Here is a 23,995-nt window from a genome sequence, read left to right as displayed (position 1 = left end):
CAGAAGCCTCCTCTGGCGCTTGGAGCAGAGCATTGTCTCGTCTTCTCTGCTCCGAACCCTCCAGCGCTCCTCATCTCCTTTCCCAGGTGCTCAGGGCCCTGCCACTAAAAGCACACTCAATAAACATGGTGATTCATCAACAGAGTGTTTAGGGCTTTGAATGCTTTGTCTCCTCTTTCAAAAGCGGGTTATGCAACTTGTGCCCAGCGCACCCCAAAGCAATGCACAAGGCTCACATACCATCAGACACTGTCAAAGAGCAAACAACTTAAAACTACATTTCTTCCACCAAAGACAGCATCTTTGCTCAAGCTCACCCTTGTATACATATGTAACAAACCTGCACGTTGTGCACATGTAGCCTAAAACTTAAAGTATAATAATAATAAAATTTAAAAAAAATCATAACAAGATTTTGTTTGTTGAGCTGGGGTGAAGGGTGAACACTAGATCTTTTATCTGTTTATATGCAGGTTCCTCTACCCCAAGGTATCTCACCAGTTTTCTTGATTTTAGAAGTTGTTACTTTTCAATTTTCTGTGCCAAAGGAATGCGGAAGTAGTACAGTAGGCTCAATTCCCAAATCACCTATATTTGGCTCTGGAAGGAATTTTGACACAGCACTTAAATATGAACGTGGGTGTCCCTTCCATTGTGGGAATCCATAGTGCTGTGCATTAAGGGAATTCAATCACCAGAGAAGGAGCTACTCACTGGTTAGGGGCTGGGACATGTTCCTCTTTTGTTCCGAGAATGCACTCTTCTCTGCAGCATTTTACTCCATGCAGTGCCTGGGGTGGACAGACGGCAAGGGGGCCATCTTCCCCTCCGTGTGTCCACCCCCTACCCTCTCATTCCGCAACTCTTCCCATGGGGGGATGTGCTGTTCCCCCATCCCTTGGATCTGGGCTGCCTTTGTGACCTGCTTTGGCCCACAGAATGCAGCAGAAGTGACAGCATGCCAGTTTGAGCCCAGGCCTCAAGAAGCCTGGCAGGTTTCTGCTTGTTCTCAGGCTCGACACCACCATAAGAGCATGCCCAGCTAGGTGGCTGGAAGGATGGGGGACAGGTGGAGAGCACACAGCCTGGCCCAGCCAACTAGCTGGGTCATTGTAAATGGGTAAGCAAACCAGGCGGGGCAGGACCAGGCCTGAAGAACCACCCAAGCTGATCCAACCCATAGAATTGGGAGCTAAATAAGTGGTGGTTTTTATGTTTGTTTTTGTTTTTTTACACTGGGGTGCACTGGCCCAATCAAAGCTCACAGTAACCTTGAACTCCTGGACTCAAGCATCCTCCTACCTCAGCCTCCTGAGTAGCCAGGACTGCAGGTGCACACCACCATGCCCAGATAAGTTTTGTATTTTTTGTAGAGACAAGGTCTCACTCTGTTGCCCAGTTTGATCTCTAACTACTGTCCTCAAGTGATCCTCCTGCCTTGGCCTCCCAAAGCACTGGGAGGCATGAACCTCTGTGCCTGGCCAATGGTGACTATTTTAAGCCACTAAGTCTTTGGGTGGTTTGTTACACTGAAATAATCCCGTTTTCCCCACCACATGAAGGTTCTGATCTATCACATTCAAACTGCTCTTTGAATGTGATAAATTCATTCTTCCTTCCGATAGCTGAGTAAAATCTGAGTAGGAAACATGATACTCCATTTCCATTTCAACTCTTTCACTGGGTACCCAGGCTGCATTTTAAGAAATTTTTGTGAAATCAACAGCATGTATATTATCAAAGCAAGTATTTTCTGTCCCTAGTCTGTGGTCCAGGGAACCAGCAACAAGATACAAATGAACGGTTGACACCATACCATAAAGATTAGGAATAAGCATATCATAAAGATTAGCAATAAGTTGGATCATGATTTTACAGTGAGCCCAGTTTTAGCAAGCCATAAAAAGGATTTTATGGTCAAACATAAGCTTAATATAATCTCTTTATCATGTTCCCCCAATAACTGTTCATTATTGCTTCAGTTCATTTTGTTTACACTTGTCACATACATCTCTACAGTACACAGACACAGACTTATACTTTCTATACATTTCTTAGCATTGAGTTGCCTTTGGATCAATACAGAATTAGTAGAGATCAGTGCAGGAAAGAATATTACCTTTTTCTGAAAGTAGAGTCTTACTTATGTATATAGCACCTTTGATTTAAGGATCTCAAGGTACTTTAACATTCACTGTAGCATCCTTCTAATACCTCTGGGTAGGGAAACTATTATAAATTATCATTATTGCCTTTTTATAGAAGGAAAAAATAAAAGCAAAGAAAAGCGAAGTGCTCAGTGAGATGACAGTCACAGCAGAAACTCGGGTTTTCAGCTCAGCATTCTATTTTGTGAATTGTAACTCTGTAATATATTCCATATCAAAAGGTATAATGGTTTCCTCCATTTGTATAACATCTCTCTGTGGATGATGTTAAGTAAAAGGGCAGGAATGACGATAAATTCCCATCAACGGATCCTCCTGGCTGTGCAGTTATTTCCTGCAGTTCTTTATGTTGGCTAATGAGTCCCATAAATTACAGAACTATCCTGTGCTTCTGCACTGAAAATCCTAATCGACCGCTACCACCCCAGCATTTCCAGCAGGAGGGAAAAACCAGTGATCCACAGTCATGCTCTTCAGCTGGGCATTTGTGGCCAATAAAGTCTGGGCAGTGACCTCTATTAGTGCTTTCTTTCATAACCTACCAGATGTGCAAAATTAATTTTAACTTGCTTGCATATATTTGCTTTTCCCCAGTATTTGCGGGGAACCAGTGCTCACTGGGTAACAAAAGATAAAACCACCCAGGGGATTTCCTTCCATCTGGAGCGTCCTCTAGGTTTCTCATAAGGGGGATGATGCCAAGAGAAAGGCACCTTTAGGATAATAAGTTTTCTTAAATTCACAACATGCAGATTTGGCTTTACATTTAAATGCATTGGAAAATGGAATGTTTTCCACTTCTACAAGGCTAACTCACAGATGCATGATTATTAATGAATAAAAGAGGATCTATTTATGCTATTCTTATCTAGACAAATAAAATGCAAATTAAAATTTCAACTTTATTCTTCCTTGAACTTCCCGGGCCCTTTCTTTCCAGGAGCCCCATGTCCTGTTCATTTTCTCCATCTTTTCCAGAGAGACCTCTAGAATAAGAAGAATGCCAAGCTGCAGCAACTTGGAGTTTTAGAAATTTGGTTACCAAGTACCTGAGTGCCTCTGCCAGCATGGATAAATTAACCACCTAGAGGGTAAGGTCACATACTGAGCTTAGTTCTGCTTAAGGACTGACACGAACTTAAAAAGATTCAGGAGAAAACAACAGGGTTTCCTTTTTTCTTTCTTTTAGAAAAATGAGAATACAGAACATTTTTCAGAACATGAAAGTCCCACCACATGTACCTAGCAACTTAGCAACTATCTCCAGGCCTCACATGTTTAGCCTTTTCCCAAAAGTGTTTACAATGAATACACACTGGGAAAGCCATCTCTAAAACACTGTGAGAAGGGGCACAAAAGAAAATATGTAAAGCAGGCCAGCGTGTGGGCTCACGCCTGTAATCCCAGTACTTTGGGAGGCCGAGGCTGGAGGACTGCTTTAGCTGGGGAGTTTGAGACCAGGCTGGGTAACATGGTGGGACCGTGTCTCTCGGAGGGGAGTGGGAGGGAGGAAGCTGGGCGTGGCCTGCAGCTGCGATTCCAGCTACTCCAGAGGTTGAGGTGGGAGGCTCACTTGGATTGCTTGAGCCCAGGAGTTAGAGGCTGCACCGGGCTATAATCGCACCACTGCACTCCAGCCTGGGCCAGAGACAGGTTGCCAAGAAAAGAAGACAAAAGAAAAAAAAAGCAAAAGAGAAAAGAGACCCTCACCTTTAGGAGAATTTTTGAGAAAACCTTTAAATTAAAAAAGAGGGAGGACAGATAACAAGAAAAGTTATGAAAAGGAATACAAATATGGGGGGAAAACATAGACCCCCCCACCACAGAACAGTATAGTCATAAAAATAGCTGTCATAGTGCCACAAATTACTGCTGCGAGTTTGAAGAGTGGCAGGGGAGACATCTGCCCCAGTGCGGCGGGCTGCTGAGCATTCGTGGGCATGGGGACAGTCCTCATCAATTCACTTCCTGAAAAGCCCATTTCCTGGAAGGCAAAGTGGGCAGAGAATGCCGGGTGGTCTTCCTCGACTGTACCGATCGATCCATGGGTGGCCGGGGCTGGGGCAGAGGCTGCGGTCCTGCCCCTCGCTAGCCCTGGCTCCGAGCTTCGGGCTCCCAGCCATGGGGGGCGCTCAAGCCTTGGCCCCGCCCTGCTCCTGCACCGGCCTCGAGGCCTTCTCCGGCTCCCGCAGCCCCTCGGGGCCGCCGCACGGGTCCGGGAAGCGCGGGCCGTTCCCCGCGAAGGAGTCGCGGCGCGCCAGGGTCTCCTCCTGCACCGGGCGACCCATGGGCTCTGCAGCCGCCGCCGCGCCCTCCTGCGAGGTCTGGCTGACGTAGACCACGATGATGTCGCCCTTGAAGTTCATCACCTGCCCGCTGGAGATGAACGTGGAGTTACTGTTTCCAGTCACATTTCCTGCGGGGAGAGGAAGGGAGAACACGGGGAGGGTGAGTCAGCGCCCGGAGGCAGGGTCTGCCGAGAGGAAGGTTCCGGGGAGTGGAGGGCGGCTCCCCGGATTCCCACAGCGCCGGGCCACAGGGAACCACACTGTCACCCTCCAGGCCCACTGAGGCGGAGGAAGGCGGGGCAGAGAAAAGAGGAATAGAAGAGAAAAAAGACAAAAGAAGTAAAGAGAAGAGGCGGGGAAAGGAAGAGAGGAGGAAAAGGAGTGGAGGAGGAAGGGGGGAAGGGGGAGGAGAGGGCTAGGAAGAGGAGGAGGAGGAAAGAAAGGGGAGAGGAAGACGAAGGAGAGAGGAAGAGGAAGGGGGGAGGAGGAGGAGGGGAGAAAGAGGAGGAGAGGAGAAGGGGAGGAAAAGAAGGAGGAGAGGAAGAGGAGGAGGAGAGGAGGAACAGGAAAGGAGGGGAGAGGAAGAGATGAGAAATGAGCAAGCCTAGGGGCAGACTCATGCTTTACCATTTGCCTGTGAGGTGGGACTCTGGGATACTGGCAAGAGAGCACACCAGGATTACAGAATCACAGACAAGATTCAGATTTTACAAAAGAGAGAGAGAGTGTGTTGTGTGTGTGTGTGTGCGTGTGTGTGCGTGTGTGTTCAACACAGAACAGGCACAGCTAAGGGAGGAGACCTCAGTCTGCTCTCCTCTCTGGACTCACATCTGAGGCCCCATCACCCTGGGTGCCTTCGTTCCTCATGGTCCCTAATAGCTCGGCCCTGGAGGATCATGGGGCCATGTGGGCTCAGCTTTCAGTAGAGATTAATCCACTTCCTTAACATTAAAATGACTTCCGGAAACAAAATAGATTCACAAAACTAAAATAGAAAAAAAAAGTCCTATAAATCACTTTTCCCTTCTGAACTCTGAAGGATGTTTTGTCCCTAGGGGGTTCTAGCATCATTGCTTTGTGGGTGACTAGATGTGGCCAGTCTTTAAGCAACGGGCCTTTTGAAAAACAAACAGAAAGTCCAACAAATGTTACGAAACCTGCTAGCTCTTACGATTCTTCCATTTTAAAGACAGAAATTTCCTAGACTTTGGTCTAGGAAACTGCCACAAACCAAGCAGATCTAGAAACACCCCAACACTCAGCATCACAAACAGAATCCTTCCATTTGATCAGTGGCCAGGAATGTCAAAATGGCTCCTCACGATTCACCCCTTTTTCTTCTCCATTGTGACTCAGCTTAGTAATAATTCATACAAATAAAATGAAGTTTTTGTTACCACTCCACACAAGATTTTCCTCAAATTTGGAAGGCATGTTTTGGATGGCCTGACTAAAATACCGATACGCATGTAGGAAATTCCTTTGAGGAGCCTTCCCCTGACCCACTGGGTACCTCTAGAGAAGCCAAGACCAAAACACAAGGAAAAGCCCATGAAGACACAAGGATTTCAAGTATGAGCAACAAATCCAAAGTCCTGGAAGGAGGTCTGTGCCTCATGCTGTTTCTCCCGTAGGCAATTGTGTGGGATGTCCTTCAAGATGGGCAGTGGCAGGACTTGTCTAAGAACCCCCAATCACCATGAGGGAGGCCCGCTGGCATTCCTGTTTACCACCTACCCAGCACATTCTCCACCCGCTCTCCACACGTGGCCAGGCATGCAGCGTACTCCAGTGAGGGTCTGCTCACCACTGTATCTACGCCCTTCTGCTCCCACTTACCAAGTTCCTTCTCAAGTCTGTTGTCACCAGATAAACTCATCAGGAAATTTAATTACATATTAGGTAAAGCAGTGAAATATTAGTGAGAAAAAATAGGAAATGTTTCTATGAAAACTAAAGTGAATGCTTTGCAAGGACCCAAATAAAAGTCAAAAAAAAAAAACAACAAAACATACAAACAAAATGAAACAATCACCACAAACTGTTCAACTGGTGTGGTGGTGTAGGCAAGGAAACTAAGAAAAAAGAAAGAAAAAGGAAGGACTTCTGGTTTCAAAATGGCGGCACAGAAGCAAGCTGGTTCCACTCCCCCCACAGAAAACCAAAACAAAACACACAGCACCGACATTATCACTCAAAATATTCTAGAATACAAATATGACAATGAGACAGTTCCCAGGGCCACAGAGAAGTGAGAAAGGAAGAAAAAGAATAGGAAAAGGAAATAATAAAACTCCAGAAGGATTTTGCTCTCAAATATCTGTAATTTCTCAATTCACACTGAAGAAATCGAAACTGGAAATTAAGGTGGTGTGGTTAATGTAAAAAGGTCTCAGGAGGCTGAGCGCGGTGGCTCACGCCTGTAATCCCAGCACTTTGGGAGGCCGAGGCAAGTAGATCACCTGGGGTCAGGAGTTCAAGACCAGCCTGGCCAATATGGTGAAACTCCGTTTCTACTAAAAATACAAAAATTAGCTTGGCATAGTGGTGGGCACCTGCAATCCCAGCTACTTGGGAGGCTGAGGTAGGAGAAGTGCTTGAACCCAGGAGGCGGAGGTTGCAGTGAGTCAAGATCGCGCCACTGAACTCCAGCCTGGGCGACAAGAGCAAGACTCTGTCTCAAAAAAAAAAAAAAAAAAAAGGGCTCAGGAAACTATAATCAGCCAGCACATACAGCCTTATACTATAAAATAATCAGAGTGTAACTATAAGGTATATGTTTTAAATAAAAAAATATTTAAGATATGAACTTGTAAGATGACATTTTTAAGTAACTCAGCAACTGCTGACCAGGGGCTGATAAAAAGGCTTCTACCGTAGCAGCAACAGAAGAAGTAGGCATAGCAACACAGTTAAGTCCTCCTATTTGAGAGATCACTACTTGGTTAATAGAAAAAGTCAAAGTGGAAAATAAAAAGTACATGGAATGGGACATTTAATTTTTAAAAAATGCACATACAATGAAAATTCTATTCTGATTAAAAACATACCATGTTTATTTAATAAAATAAGCAATTTAAAGTTGCTTAGATGTATGATTATTCTTGACCTAGTTCCTCTAGTTTTAATATACACCATGACACAAACAGATAAATCTATGAAGAGGATAAAGAAGAGATGAGATTAAATGCAAAACCATCCATCATGAGGTGTTCTCACTACAACATCATTGCCTGCTGGTTCTGTTGTTCTTCAGTATCATGTAAAACTACACAGAGGACATCTCCAGCCACTGCATGATTGATTTATGGTTTTGAATTTGTTCTCATCTCTTCTTTATCCTCCTCACTGATTTATCTGCCTTAGGTCATGGTATATATTATTTCTCTGCCATTTTAAATTTTATTTTTCAACAAATCATCATGAATCCATTGTTGTTTACTTCTTTCTTGTGAGAACCTTTGATGAGTCTGAACCCAGGTAAAACCTACGGTTTGTGTAAAGTCTTTCATCTTGAGAATTTCATTCCTTGCCATTGCTCCATGGCAAACAGTATCTTTGATACTGATAACCTAAATATTCTATAGGACCTATATTCATTTTTGTTTTCTTTTTTCAGATGAACCTCAAACCCTTTTGCCTAAGTAGAATATCTAAACATTTCAGAATCCTTTGTTTCATGGACTGAACCAAGAATATTATTGTTGGGGAACTAACGCGGTGGCTCACACCTGTAACTCTGGCACTTTGGGAGGCCGAAGTGGGTGAATGCTTAAGCCCAGGAGTTGGAGACCAGCCTGGGCAACATGGTGAAACCCTGCCTCTATGAAAAATACAAAAAAGTTAGTTGGGTGTGGTGGCACATGCCTGTAGTCACAGCTACTTGGAAGGCTGAGGTGGGAGGATCACCTGAGCCCAGAGATGCTGAGGCTCCAGTGATCTGTGATCATGCCACTGCACTCCAGCCTGGGTGACAGAGTGACCCCCATCTCAAAAAAAAAAAAAAGAATATTATTTTTGGAAGGCCATGAGGCTTGTGGAAGGGCAAAAACCAGGCCTTTAAATTCCTGACCATTGGCCCAGTGCAGTGGCTCAGGCCTGTAATCCCAGCTCTTTGGGAGGCTGAGGCGGGTGGATCACGAGGTCAGGAGATCGAGACCATCCTGGTTAACACGGTGAAACCTGGTCTCTACTAAAAATAAAAAAAATTAGCTGGGTGTGGTGGCAGGCGCCTGTAGTCCCAGCTACTCGGGAGGCTGAGGCAGGAGAATGGTGTGAACCCAGGAAGCGGAGCTTGCAGTGAGCCAAGATCATGCCGCTGCACTCCAGCCTGGGTGACAAAGCAAGACTCTGTCTCAAAAAAAAAAAAAAAAAAAATTCCTGACCATTAAGATGTAAAGGACAGTTACCTAGAAAGATTCAGGAGATTCTAAAACAAGTGTATTCTTCAAATGTTTCTTTAACAAAGCTAAAATTAATGACAAAAACAACCATTGGTCAAGTCTATCCATGCATGGTGACTCTTATGAGATATAGTAAACTGATAGAGACTAAACTTTTTTTGAAAATGTTATACTGATCTGCCAATCACAATACGTGGCAATTCTTATGTGGCAGCAGAGTGGTTGCCATGGGCCTGTATAGCTGCACAAGGCCTTATGCTCTGAAGAGCTCCACGCTGGGTTAAATGCTTTGCTGTCATCATGAAATTCTTATTAATTTTTGCAAAAGGAGAAAATTTTTCATTTTCCACTGGGCTATGTCAGTTATGTCACCAGTCCTGAAGGTGCGGGCAACTCTTAGGAGCATTACTCTGGGAACTTTCTCCACTGAGGCTCTAATCTAGCACTACCGTTTTCAGAAGTACCATCTTATAAGTTGGACATTTTTCAATATTACAGAAGTGTTTGTTAATCAGATTTTCTCTACTAAATATTCAGTAAAACTGAGTTGTAGAAGCTCTCCACTTATGCTTCTAAAATACTGATCCTGTGATATGTTTCCCTCATGTTCAAGCCACCCACCCCTTGCTGCAAAACACCAACTTTCTGATGGAAAACTGGGGCCTGTCCTTTACGAATGGGTCTACTGATTGTACCAACTGTATCTTGAATGCTTTACCTACAATTTCTAGTTTTGGGTTCTTTAACGTGGAATGAGAACCAAAAGTCACTTGCCAAAAAGCAGTCTAAGTGCAGGAGCCTCCTAGAGTTTTCTTCCTTCCACCTTTCACGGTTGTCTCATTCACCTCAACTTCAATACCAAAAAGGTTTTAGCAATTCATTCCCCAAATCATCCCAGGGTATTCAATAGTTTTCACAGAAATAATCATGATTATCAAACTTATTTTTTTCTTGCCAGTTAACATAATAGTTAACGTTTTAAATGACAAGATCAGCTCACACTCACAGAACTGGGAGCACCCATGGACTTTAGAAAACATGGCCATTCAGCAGGTGGGAGCAGAAGGGTCTGGGTATTCCAGAGTGACCCACGAGTTGTGAATAATCAGTGTGCTATGGGCTTCAGTCAGCTTCCTGGGCAGGTGTGGGTTAATCTGTGGGTTGAGTGGAGATAGATTGAGTACCTACTACAATAATAACACTAACAGAAGCAACACTCTCCATGCAGAATTACCTAAGCCCTCTCTTCAGGCCAGGTCGGCTGCATCACAAACACCAGCTTGCAGGTGCTCTGCATGTGAGCACGCCAGGTTTCTGTGTTTGTTTTTTTCCCCTCTACCAACTGACACTGTTTCAAGGATGAAAACTGCCGAACAGCCTTCTTTTTCCATGGCATGTCATAATCCAGATCCACCGGAAAGCAATCTAATGACATCAATGTCATTGTGGTGTTTCAGTCTCTGAAGAGGAGAGGTGAATAAGTGGTAACTAGAGGGATGGAGGCATTAATGGCTGCCTGAATTCAGGAGGGGCAGAAATGTGGGGCAGAGGAGAGAACAGGAGTCTAGAAGCTCTTGGGTCTTGTCTTGAGACTTGGCCCTCACTAGTGGTGAGAATTTGGGACAAACCACCTAACTCTCCCAATCTGTATCAAGCTGTGCTGGCCTGGCAGTATGCAACTGCATAGAGCAAGCAAATATTAATAATATACATTTGTTAAATAAATGAACAAATCAGCACATGAATATCCAGCAGGATAGCATAAGGGTCAAACAAGATGATGGATTTGAAAATGCTAGGGAAATAGCAAAGAATCAGTCACAGGTGCAATGGTGGCATTCCTCCTCCCAGAAAGTAGTATCAGTGCTCACGGAACTCCCAAGGACACAGAGATTCATGAAATACACTGAATAGTAGTATTATCTTTCCATCCCTGTCTTGTTAGAGGATCTCAATGTGTCTTAAAGACTGAAAGGACACTTTCTCTGGAAATCTAACCAACTTCTGTTTGCTCTGCTGAAGTCCTCAATCGTTATGACTGTCTTCGGTTAGAACACTTATCTATATAATTCTACATTAAACCCCACAGTCTCATTTCTCATCACGCAAGTCTGCTGTGAGTTGAATGTAGCACCAGAGTAGATCAAGGCTTAGAATTAGTTGGTAATATCCTTATCTAATAAGATACCTCAGTCCTGAACTGTCCTTGCTAAAAGTAAGAATTCCTTAACATTTGCTTTCTGTATTGCAGAACAGATTAGTTGTTCACATCAGAGAGTTCACATCTGATCTGTGATGGTGACACCAATAGGTCACCATGTTGGCAGCTGTATAATCAGGTGGGTGCTGTGGGTCTCCTTTTCAACATGGTTCTCATGGTTTCTGCAGTTGATACATGTCCCAGGAGGGTAACTCTTCCCACTGAATGCCTAGAAACTCAACGGGGACCTCTGTAGTTAGCAGGGACCTCTCCCTTGCTGGTGGCTAGTAAGGGAGTATGAAAAGGGGAGGGATGGTTCAGATGAGGCTTACCCAAGATGGCCTAAAAAGATCCAAGGCTTAAGAGAATGAAGAAACAAGCCGCAGACTGGAAGAAAATATTTGCAAAAGCCATATCTGACAAAGGACTATTTCCCAAAATAAACAAGGAACTCTTAAAACTCAACAATAAGAAAACAAACAACCCGATTAAAAAATGGACCCAAGGCCTTAACAGACACCTCACCAAAGATATCCAGATGGCAAACAGGCATATGAAAAGATGCCCACGTCATATGTCATTAGGGAAGTGAGAATTTAAGCAACAGTGAGACACCACTACACACCTATTAGAATGGCTCAGATCCAGAACACTGACAACACCAAATGCTGGCAAGCATGGGGGTGGGTGGCAGGAACTCTTATTCTTGGCTAGTGGGAATGCAAAAGGGTACAGTTGCTTTGGAAGACAGTTTGATGACTTCTTACAAAACTGAACATACGCTTATCATATGATCCAGCAATCATACTCTTTGGTATTTACCCAAAGGAGTTGCAAACTTATGTCCACACAAAAATCTGCACACAGATGTTTATAGCAGCTATAGTCATAATTGCCAAAACTCGGAAGCAGCCAAGAGTCCTTCAGTAAATGAAAGGATAAACAAATCCCCCATGTCCTCCACACAATGGAATATTATTTAGTGTTAAAAAGAAAAGAGCTGGCCGGGCGTGGTGGCTCACGCCTGTAATCCCAGCACTTTGGGAGGCCGAGGCAGGCGGATCACAAGGTCAGGAGATCGAGACCATCTTGGCTAACACAGTGAAACCCCATCTCTATTAAAAAAATACAAAAAATTTGCTGGGCATGGTGGCGGGCGCCTGTAGTCCCAGCTACTCGGGAGGCTGAGGCAGGAGAATGGCATGAACCTGGAGGCGGGGTTTGCAGTGAGCCAAGATGGCGCCACTGCACTCCAGCCTGGGCGACAGAACGAGACTCCATCTCAAAAAAAAGAAAAAGAAAAGAGCTATCAAGCCATGAAAAGACATGGAGGAAACTTAGATTCATAATGCTAAGTAAACAAAGCCAATCTGAAAAGGCTATAGAATGTATGATTCCAACTCCATGGCATTCTGGACCAGGCAAAACTATGGAGACAGTAGAAAGATCAATAGTTGCCAGGAGTTCAGAGAGAGGAAGGGGTGAGTAGAGCACAGAGGATTCGTAGGGCAGTGAAACTACTCTGTATGAGACTATCATGGTGGATGCATGCCAGGATACATTGGTCCAAACCCATAGAACGTACAACACAAAGAGTGGACCCCAATGTGTCAATATGCGCTCATCAAGTGCAGCAAATGTACCACTCTAGTGGGGGAGGCTGTGCATGTGTGGGGGGCAGGAGGAATATAGGAAATCTCTGTACCTGCCCCTCAATTTTCCTATGAAGCTAAAACTGCTCTAAAAAATAGTCTACATTAAAAACATAAAGACCAGAGGTTTTTTATAGGCATTGTTAGTCCATTAAGCCAAACCAGGCCTTGTCACTCCCCTCTTGCCTCCTCTCCTCGGGATCCCTTTCTGACAGCGTTCCCCTTCGAGGCTGCCTCTGACCTTTATTTGACATTTATTTTGCTTGCCAAAAAAAAAAAAAAGATAAAGTTTGAAGCATGTGGAAGAAAAGGCTTTCCCCACAAGAGAAAGTAATAGTGAAAATAGTAACATCCCAAGACAACTGGCAGAAGAGAGGGGTCTCACCATAACCAGGGGACCATCATGCACTGTGCAACCTACCGTCCCTCCTATGGAACCCTCTGGGCCGGGCCAGGCCTAGCTACTGCATCTCCCTCAGCCAGAGTAGCCAATGATGCCAGGACTGTGCTTGTCCCTATTCTGTGACACACTGAGGATTCTCCAAGACACAGTAAATAAATGAAATCAGCGTCACTTGCACTGACTTAAGAGGAGACAGTGCGGTGGCTTAAGGTTGCACTGCAGCCCTGACCTCCTGGGCTCAGGTGATCATCCCACCTCAGCCTCCCGAGTGGCTGGGACTGTAGGTACATGCTACTACATCTGGCTAATTTTTTTTTAATTTTTGTAGAGAAGAGGTCTGTGTTGCCCAGGCTGGTCCCGAACTTCTGGATTCAAGAGATCCTCCCCCCTTGGCCTCCCAAAGTGCTGGGGTTACAGGTGGGAGCCACTGTGCCCTGACCTGCAATCAGATACTTGAACCATGGCTTTGTCACTTACTAGCTGTATGATCCTGGGCGAGGAACTTGTCCCATAGAATTTCTGTGAGGAATAAGAAGATAATACACACAAAACACTTAGCACCTGGTGACTAACGTCTATAATATCACTGATAAAACTGTAACCTTCAGGCTATCGAACCAATCTTACAGGTCCCTGAACACAATATGATGGATGAAATTTGAAGGCTACCCAAAAGTATGATTTGAAAGCCAGAATGACATGGGGATTTTTATTAAATATGGGAATTTGGAAGTGTTTCTAACAGTTAAGATGGATTAGTTGGCAGGGTGAGGAGGGTCACACCTGTAATCCAAGACAGTGCAGTGGGTTAGGGTACAAGCTTCATAATCAGACATTTGTTTTTGTTTCTTTGAGAAAGGGTCTTGCTTAATCGCCCAGGCTGGAGTGCAGTGGTGTGAACACAGCTCACTGCAGTCTTGACCTCCTGGGCTTTGTCGTCCTCCCACCTTAGCCTCCTGAGTGGCTGGGACTATACACCTTGGGAGGCCTAGGTGTGTGGATCTGTTTGAGCTCAGGAGTTCGAGACTAGCCTGGGCAGCATGACGAAACCCAGTCTCTAAAAAAAAAAAAAAAAAAGTACAAAAATTAGCAGGGTGTGGTGGTACAGGCCTGTTGTCCCAGCTACTTGGGAGGCTGAGATGGGAGGATGACTTGAGCCTGGGGGGCGGAGGCTGCAGTAAGCCAAGATCGTGCCACTGCTATCCAGCCTGGGTAATAGAGCCAAACCCTGTCTCAAAAAAAACTTAAAAAAAAAAAATGGATTAGTTGACTTAAGACATTAATATTTAATGTGACTTAACCAGAAAAATGTTCAGGTAACTTGAGAGTGTTAAAAATAGCAAGTAAGTCAACAGAAACAATGAATCAGTGATGTTTCCCATCATAATCAGAACGATGCTTCTACTTTGTCCATGCTTGACATAGCAGGCTCCATGGAATCTGCATTTCTCAGGCAGAAAGAACAAACTTAGTTCTAAGAACACAATCCCTGACAGAATTTACATTTTTAAGCAAGACAATGCATACCTTTCTTCTCAAAAGCTTATTATGTTGTTTAAAATGCCTAACATAGGAATATTAAATCACAAGAACTATGCCAAATAATACCACCAAATTGTCATGTAGATTTTCTTCCAAGGAAGAGAACTAAAAATATACACAAATACACTCAAACTACCCAGGCTACATTGGGTTCTTTTGGAATTTTTTAAAAAACTTATTTTATATTTAACCCATATGCTTCTCATGTGATTTTCCTTTTTATGGAAATGTAAGTTCTGTTTCAGGCATTTAGAAGAAACTGGGTATGTGATGATAAGGGAAGGGAAACAGTATTTAATAGTTCCATTCTGAATCATGCTTGAAAATTACTTAGAAAGTCTTACAGACCAAAGCCTTCCAAAATGAGCCCTATCAGTGCAGAAAGAAGGGAGACAGGACGAAATGAAGCAGAGTATATACAGTGACCACATTTTCTGTATATTTTGAAATAGTGTATTGACGTTTTACAGCAATGAAAGCTGAATATTATCACCAGATAACCAAATTATGAAATATCTATATTAACTTCAAGATTCAGGCCCAATGAACCAGTATCTGCCTTTAAGAGATTTAGCTGAAAGTGAAATGCAAGGTGGTGAATGGCATTCTAACAAGAGTGTGAAGAAAGAGATAGAAGGCTGTCCGCTGCTGGAGGGGAAGAAAGGAGGGGAGGTAAGTTTGGATAGGAAAATCTTCTTCTGTACTCTCAGAATGGAAATGGATGGTCAACAACAGTGATTTCAAGCGAGAGTGGGACCAGGGACGGAGACTGAGGACAGGGGAGGATGAGGGGTCAGGCAGGTCTTCACTGTCCCATGTTCCTGGCTCCCAGGTGATGGCCTTGGAGAATCTATGCTGCTAGGACGAACCAGCTCACCTGTGCTCTGTCATTTCTGCCTCCTCTGCCCAGGACACTAGGTGAGCCCAAGGCAGCCAGTGCCAGCCCTTCCATCCCTCTCCTTCTCCAGCTCCCTAGAGCAGACCAAAGAACTGGGAGGCTGAGAGTGACTTGGGGGAACCAACAGGATACAGTGGTCTCATGTTCATCTATTTATTCCTGAATGGATGAATGAATGAGTGTATAAGCATCCATTCACTTAACATATTGAGATACTAGAAAGATTAGGCTATGGGGAATTCCCCTTTTCTTTACTTTTTTTTTTTTTGAGACAGAGTTTTGCTCTGTCGCCCAGGCTGGAGTGCAGTGGCAAGATCTCAGATCACCTCTGCCTCCCTGACTCAAGCAATTCTCCTGCCTCAGCTTCTCAAGTAGCTGGGATTCCAGGCGTGTGCCACCACGCCCAGCTAATTTTTTTTATTTTTAGTAGAGATGGGGTTTCCCCATGTTGGTCAGGATGGTCTTGAACTCCTGATCTAAAGTGATCCGCCCACCTCAGCCTCGCAAAGTGCTGGGACTACAGGTGTGAGCCACTGCACCCAGCCAGAATTCCCACTAACTGGTTGTGGCTGCCTAGAGCTGGGGTGTTGATAGGGTGTGAGAGTATCCAGGCTGGCTGGTGAGAAAGACCCCAAGATTCATTACAAACAACAAGCCACAGGTCAGAGATGGGGCAGGCTGTGGAAGGCCTGGATTTCTCAAATGATTGATTCCTTTTCACAGGGTCCACTCCCTGGCATTAATCCCTACTTGTTTTTCGGGCTTTTTCAAGGCTCTGTGGCTCAGTGGACCTTCAATAAATTGGACCTTCAATGAATTAATTGAAAAACAAATAGGTATTCAGTGTTCATCAAGAATTGTTTGCAGCCATAGAAAAAGAAGGAAATCATGTCCTCTGCAGCAACATGGATGCAGTTGGAGGCCATTATCCTATGTAAATTAGTACAGAAACAGAAAACCAAACACTGCATGTTCTCACTTATAAGTGGAAGCTAAACACTGGGTATTCATGGACATAAAGATGGCAACAATAGACACTGGGGACTTCTAACTAGGCAGGGGAGAGAGGGAGAGAAACAAGGATTGAAGATACTGTGCTCACTGCCTGGATGACGAGATCAATCATACCCCAAACCTCAGCATTATACAATATACCCAGGTACAAACCTGCACATTTATCCTGAATCTAAGATAAAAGTTGAAATAATTAAAAAGCAAAATGAGTTTTAAAAGACAAAAAAAAAAAGACCACCCCAACTTTCTCCAGCTCAGAAGTGACTGAAACTAATGAGTGGCTTCGGGAGCCAAAACCAAGCCACCAGCCAACAACAGACACATTAATCATAAGCAGTTATGGTTTCTTTCACATGAAATAACTCTCTAGGGGCACAGCGAGAATGCGCCAATCTCCAGGTGAGAGGGCTTGTAACCAAGGCAACCATCACGTCATCAGAATTAGGCGTAACTTCAGACCTAAATTAAGGCATGGTTATTTAAGACATAACCAGAAGTATGCTTCCCCCTTCACTGATCTTTGCTAATCATTCTCCTTGCTTCTTAGGACTTATAACACGGCTAAAATAGCCTTAACAGCACTGGGTGTTATGTTTTTTAAAGTTGTCTACACTTGCGGAGCTGTCTGAAAAATCATCATTCTCCTCACGAAGATGCTGGGACAGGAGATACTCTTCCCTAAAGAAAAAGTCCCCAGTCACTGTCATTTCTCCAGAAACGGTTTGATGCGATTGTAAGTAAAAACAAACAAAAAATAGTCTCATATAAAAATCCAAAAAACCCTTAAACAAATGTCACATCAGCACAGTCCTGAGAGCACAGGGGCTTTGAGGGGACCACGGGATAAGGCCTGTGAAGGACTGCTCACCTAAGCTCCAGCCTCTTTCACGCACTTTATAGAACGTAAATTGTGACTTTTTAAAAAACTACACAAAAAAGCAAGAATGAGAAAGTACTATTTTGACCAGAAACCATAAGGCCTGTTCATGGAGAAGTAATTGTGGAGGAGAATAGCACAGCCTCCAAAATCAATCTGGCTGCTGCCTCTCCTCAGGCGAAAATTAATTTGGCCCGCTTGCTGGCGTCGACCATGGGCAGACTCTACGGATGTTTTGCATGGCTAAGCACCAGACGAAGACAGAAAAAGCAGTGTAAACTTTTTGCAAATTAACACCACTTAGTTGATGACACACTTTTTATTCCTTTCCTCCATCCCTAGATGGTTTAGTGCGAGAGAAATAAAAGATGATGAAAAACAGACTAGGCTACTGTTTTGACTCTTACAGGAGAGCAAAGGTCGGGCTTTTTGTTTTATGGCATTAAAAGATCCATGTATCTCTCTCTCTCTTTAAATCTAGCCAACACTGTTCTTCCAAGAACTGCTGCTGATTTTCACACAGTGGCAACATCATCTTCCTGGTGTCACCCACTGAAAAACCGGTCTGCCCCTGACAGTGTGGCCAGGACCTGGCTGCCGCCAGAGACAGAACGTCAGCTTTCTCGCTCCCCACAGCCCAGGGTCCTGTCTGTCTCCACAACCAAGGGGAAGACAAAAAACTGAGAGAAAAGAAATAGAACAGGCCAGGCGCAGTGACTCACGCCTGCAATCCCAGCACTTTGGGAGACTGAGGCAGGTGGATCACCTGAGGTCAGGCGTTTGAGACCAGCCTGGCCAACATGGAAAAACCCCATCTTTACTGAAAATACAAAAATTAGGCGGGTGTGGTGGCATGCGCCTATAGTCCCAGCTACTCAGGAGGCTGAGGCAGAACTGCTTGAATCCGAGAGGTGGAGGTTGCAATGAGCCGAGATCGTGCCACTGCACTCCAGCCTGGGCGACAGAGTGAGACTTGTTCTCAAAAAAAAAAAAGAAAGAAAAAAGAAAAAAGAAATAGAACAATGCAAACGAACAGCAAAGCCCAGTCATGGAGATTCCTTACAATCTTAAAAAATAAGAACAATTCTGAGATCTTCCGAGAAGAAAACATACCAGTTCTTTGAAAAATATCCCCAAACATATCTCCTCCTTTCTGTTTGACTGAGAATTGCTATTACTGAATTTATACATCAGTAAATCTATGTAGCTGCAGCAAAATAACAAGCTTGAGGAACAGATTAAAGCCAGGAACCATCATTACCACGAGGCAAAACAGTCTCTGTGTTTAAGGCACAGATCTAGCTACCTCAGGGTTATAAAACAATTCAAAGACCGGCTGCTAGCACCACTTGCAGTCTAAATAAAGAAGCAGAGAAGAAAAAGCATCTCTGGAGAGGGGCGGCCTATGAATGGGCCTTTTTAAAATATGAGTTGGAGGATTCTGTGAAGCCCCTTAAATAGTATATATCCATATATTCGTTTTTCTGGAGGGAGTGTCTATAGCTTTCGGAAGATTCTCAGAGATCCTTGACCCTTCAAATGACAGATAATTCTCAGAGCCAGAGCCCTCACTATCAGCTGCAAAGTCCTTTGTAACTACATAATAAAACAGATGGTGTTTTACCCTCATGGGAAAAAGTTATAATATTATAATCGGTGGGTTGTTCATGCTCAGGCAGTGTTGCAGTGATACATCTTTATAATGATGTTAAATTGTTAAAATTATCTGCCTGGTTCCATAAATATATGATACATTGTGGTTATAAAAGGGGCCTTTCTCATGAAACTTTTTAAAAGACAGTTTTACTGTATTATTAATTTGGTATAGAATCAACACATTATTCACAATAAATATTTATTAATTAATTAAGGATTAACTAAACAATTTTGTGTGTCCTCCTAAAATTTATAAGCGCTTTCTTGGGGGAGATTTAAGAGGCCTAAGGTGCTTTGAAAACAAAAACCAAAAAGCAGAAATCTGAGGGAATGCCTTGGCTCAGCCAATCCTGATGCCGATGTTGACTTTGTCTTTCCGGGGTCAGTGCTGGGGCTTGAGGTCTAATCCTATCATGAAAAGCCTGAATGCAAAAGGGTATGGGACATGCATGGATGCAGAAACTGCCCCAGTTGTAGATGATGAAGGCACACAGCGCTGGGCACAGTGTATAACCAAACATGTGGACTGAATCCAAAGCCATCCTGTAAAAATGCTTATTAAGAGAAAAAGCACAAGCTGAGGTTCTCCCATTAGCTTCCTCCTTCCTAAACGGTAATACCTGCCCCCAAACCCTGTACCAAGAACTGGCCCTTCTGCTCAGAAGTGAGAGACCAGAAAGTCACTTACCAGATGCAGGGGACTGGCCACCAGGGGATCTTCCAGACCCGGTGCCTGCCCTCGCTGAGCTTGGGAGCCTCCCATCAGCCCCGTCCTCCGGCTGGTCTCTGGCCTCCATCCTGCTGGCTTCTTCTTCAGGGGGGAGGCCCATGCCATAGGCACACTGGGGCAAGGGTCCACGTTTTGGGGAACCCACGAGGGGTTCACAATCCTCCCCAGGAGGGTTCCGGCAGCCTTTGCAGACATCTGCCCAGCTGGGGCTGGGGCTGGCTGCCCAGTGCGGGCAATGGCCACTGTCCATCTCTTTTTGCAAGTAGTTTTCAGAGGACATGGGAGTCCAATCAGTCCTGCACAGGGGCTCAGTGCAGTTGCAGCTTTCTGAACCCACTGTGCTCTGTGTCCCCGTGAAGCACTGGCTTAAACTGTCATTCTCCCCCACCTCCAGGGGTTCAGAGAAAGGAGGTGTGGATTTGCTTCCAGGCTCAGTGAGGAACAGTAAACGGTCTGCGGGCTGGGAAGGCCTGTCCATGTATTCATCTTCCGTGGGCATCTGTCTGAAGCTGTCTTCCTCTATCTCGGTCTCGCTGACCAATGAGAGCATCCTGGCATCTTCGCCTTGTGCGTAGGGAGCACCTCCTACACACGTGCCCTGACAGACACCACCTTGATCTGGGTAGCACATATCTTCTGGAAATGTCTTCTCCTCCAGAGTCAGCAGTAAGACACCTTCACACACTCCCTGCTGACCAAAGGCTGCCGTGTGTGTACTGACACAACTGTCGCCTGAGGACTCCTGCCGATTTACATTCAGAAGGCAGAGGCATTAATAGCTAGAGTTATTAGGATAAGTTTAGCTAAACACTGCTGAAAACAGTGTTTACACTGATTATTTCCACCATAACAAGTACAGATGGAAAACTGACTATGGAACTTTGTGTTATTTCAAATTACCGAGTGCAGGAGAACTCTAGAATGGAATACAACTAGAAACAAATGAATCTAGCTGCATCTCAGATGAAAAGCATGTTCACATCTGAGCAAGGAGAGGAGCTAACCCAAATGACTTTTGAACACAATATTCTGACTACATATTCTCAATCTAAATACAAAACCCCAAAACAACTGTAAACAAATATTGAACTCGAGTTAGCAGCTCTGTGTATCACTGTGGTATGCTCTAGTAATTCTGAAACTACATTCTGTGTAGTCTAGAATTGAGCAAATGAGGAAATACACTGAGAATAATAGGAGCCAGGTTTCATACAGCTGGGGAAAGAAAGATTCAAATATGGGAAAGGGAAAGACCAGAATGAATCATGTTGAGTTGGCCTGGAATTAGAGAAATCATTTTGAGCTTATGCTTTCAAATGTATACATTTTATATCAAAGAAAGTAGATCTAACCAGGCATGGTGGCTCATGCCTGCAATCCCAGGATTTTGGGAGGCCAAGGTGGGTGGATCACCTGAGTTCAGGAGTTCAAGACCAGCCAGGCCAAGGTGGGTGGATCACCTGAGTTCAGGAGTTCAAGACCAGCCTGGGCAACACAGTGAAACCCCGTCTCTACTAAAAATACAAAAATTAGTTGGGTGTGGTGGCGGGCGCCTGTAATCCCAACTACTCAGGAGGCTGAGGCAGAAGAATCGCTTGAACCTGGGAGGCGGAGGCTGCAGTGAGCCAAGATTGCGCCATTGCACTCAAGCCTGGATGAGAGAGTGAGATTCTGTCTCAAAAAAAAAAAAAAAAAAAGAAAGAAAAGAAAGAAAGATCTAAAGGACATAATGAAATGATTAATGAAAATTTTAATATCAAATGTGGGTTGAATAATAGTATTGTACCACTGTTAAATTTCTTGATTCCGATACATGTACTATGGTTATATATGAGAATGTCTTTGTTCTTAAATACACACTGAAATATTTAAGGATATGGGACACACGGTCTGCCATTCACTGTAAAATGATTCAAGAAGAAAACATACCTGTGTTCATATACACACATACAGAGAGTAAGCAAATCACAAAGCAATGAGAGAGAATAGAAACAACTGGTGAGCCTACGTCTAGGGTATATGGAAGGTCTTTGTCCTTTTCTCACTACTTTCCTATAATTTTGAATTGTGTCAACATAAAATGTTACCAGAATAACTACAGAGTCAAGGAAAGTTGCAGTTCATCCTTCTTAGGAATCTGTACCAGACAATCAAGATTGGTACTAAAAAAAATTACATGAACACAGAGATGACAGAAGTGGAAACAAAGACAAAGAAAACAGGCATCTAGAATGAGCCTGGAGTTAGGCTTTGAGCTGCTCTGCAGGGATCCATCCTGGAATTTGAGGTTTGATCACTGAACCCGGAAATGCCCTGTAAGCAAAGGGGCTGAGGCCGGGCACGGTGGCTCATGCCTATAATCCCAGCACTTTGGGAGGCTGAGGCAGGTGGATCACTTGAGGCCAGGAGTTCGAGACTAGCGTGGCCAACACGGTGAAACCCTGTCTCTATTAAAAACACAAAAAATTAGCCAGGTGTGATAGTGGGCGCCTGTAATCCCAGCTGCTCAGGAGGCTGAGGCAGGAGAATCACTGGACCCTGGGAGGCGGAGGTTGCAGTGAGCCAACATTGCGCCCCTGCACTCCAGCCTGGGGCACAGAGCGAGACTCCGTCTCAAAAAAAGTGGGGGTGGGGGGGGGTGCTCAATATGTGACTAGGATGGCTCTACCAGCCTAACTGTTGAATGTACTTAACAGAGGCACCAACAACTGTTCACTCTACCTTATCTCCACTTAGGCGGCCACAAGCCTCATTGATCCAGTGCCACAAATTAGCTAGAAAACACAAAGCAAGAATAAGGACTTCAAGTTATTATTTCCCACTTCTTTTCTTTTAAATAAAGGTTATTATGTATATTTAAGGTATACAACATGTTACAGGACAAATATAGATAGTAAAATGGTTACTATAGTGAAGCAAATTAACATACCCATCATCTCACTTAGTTACCCATTTTTATGTGTGTGTGGCAAGATCCACTAAAATCTACAAATTTAGCAAAAATCCTGAATATGATACAACATGATTAACTACAGTCCCCATCCGTACATTAGATTCCTGGACAACTTTCTTCATCCTGCACATCTGCTACTTTGTATCCTCTGACCCACATCTCCCCATTTTCTTTCCCCCTGTCCCTGGTAACCATTGTTTTATTCTATATCTCCTTATATTTGACTTTTGGTGAACACTACACATATAAGTGCAATAATTCTAGATTTTTATTTCTGTATCAGGCTCAGTATTATGACCACTAGGTCAGTTCAATATTATCTTTCAACAGAGTCCACCACAAGTCTTTCAGTGAGCACTCCTGGGAGTGAAAGCATTTAAAAGTAAATCAACTGATTTAAAGGCTATGAAGGGCCAGGCGCGGTGGCTCACACCTGTAATGCCAGCACTTTGGGAGGCCAAGGCAGGTGGATCACTTGAGGTCAGGAGTTCATGACTAGCCTGGCCAACATGGTGAAACCACATCTCTACTAAAAATACAAAAATTAGCCGGGCATGGTGGCACTGTCCTGTAATCCCAGCTACTTGGGAGGCTGAAGTAGGAGAATTGCTTGAACCTGGGAGGCGGAGGCTACAGTGAGCTGAGATTGTGCCACTGCACTCCAACCTGGGTGACAGAGCGAAACTCTGTCTCAAAAAAGCCAAAAAATATAAAAAAATAAAAAATAAAAAAATAAAGGCTATGAAGCCATCTTACTCCTATCAAAAACAGAACTTCCTGTTCTATGCAAAGCAAAACATGATCCACTAACGTTTCAGTGACTTCCTCTGGGCACATTTGGGGGCCGTCAGAGGTGCTGCTATGACTATAGACATTCTCATTCTCTTAACAAGTTTTCTTTGGCTATGAGGGACTAAGTTAGACATCATAGAAGAACAAAGAAAACATGTCTAGGAGACTGATTTTTCCAGTGAACTACCTTGAATGTACTATAAAAGTGAGACAAACACAGCAAGCTAGGTGTCAGACCCACTGAGACCAGCGGGCCCCAAGACCTTTTCCACTATATCTGGCTGCTTCTCAGAAGAAGAATATGTTCAAAAAGTACATCTCCACTCACTCTTACAGAAGTGATGAAACCTAAAAGGTTAAATTTTATGAATTTTAGGAAATCTATGAATTTATATTATGCAAAGATACAATTTTATCCT

At 44.1% G+C, this 23,995-nt stretch overlaps 1 protein-coding gene across 1 annotated transcript in view; it reads right to left on the bottom strand.

Annotated features, from left to right (window-relative positions):
* Window positions 1–1,924: 1,924 nt before the first annotated feature.
* TNFRSF11A (TNF receptor superfamily member 11a) overlaps window positions 1,925–23,995 on the bottom strand; it is a 62,220-nt gene continuing 40,149 nt past the window's right edge. Inside the window, exons 8-10 of the mRNA XM_054461291.2 lie at window positions 22,553–22,605; window positions 19,790–20,573; window positions 1,925–4,584 (exon numbers count right to left, since the gene is read on the bottom strand). Of these exons, the coding sequence (XP_054317266.2) occupies window positions 4,301–4,584; window positions 19,790–20,573; window positions 22,553–22,605 (1,121 nt within the window). The 3' untranslated portion in view covers window positions 1,925–4,300. The remainder of the gene's footprint in view (window positions 4,585–19,789; window positions 20,574–22,552; window positions 22,606–23,995) is intronic.

The sequence above is a fragment of the Pongo pygmaeus genome, chromosome 17 (genome assembly GCF_028885625.2).
Source record: "Pongo pygmaeus isolate AG05252 chromosome 17, NHGRI_mPonPyg2-v2.0_pri, whole genome shotgun sequence".
NCBI lineage: Eukaryota > Metazoa > Chordata > Mammalia > Primates > Hominidae > Pongo > Pongo pygmaeus.
The sequence above is the reverse complement of the archived record's forward strand: the minus strand, read 5'-3'. Positions and strand labels throughout refer to the sequence as shown.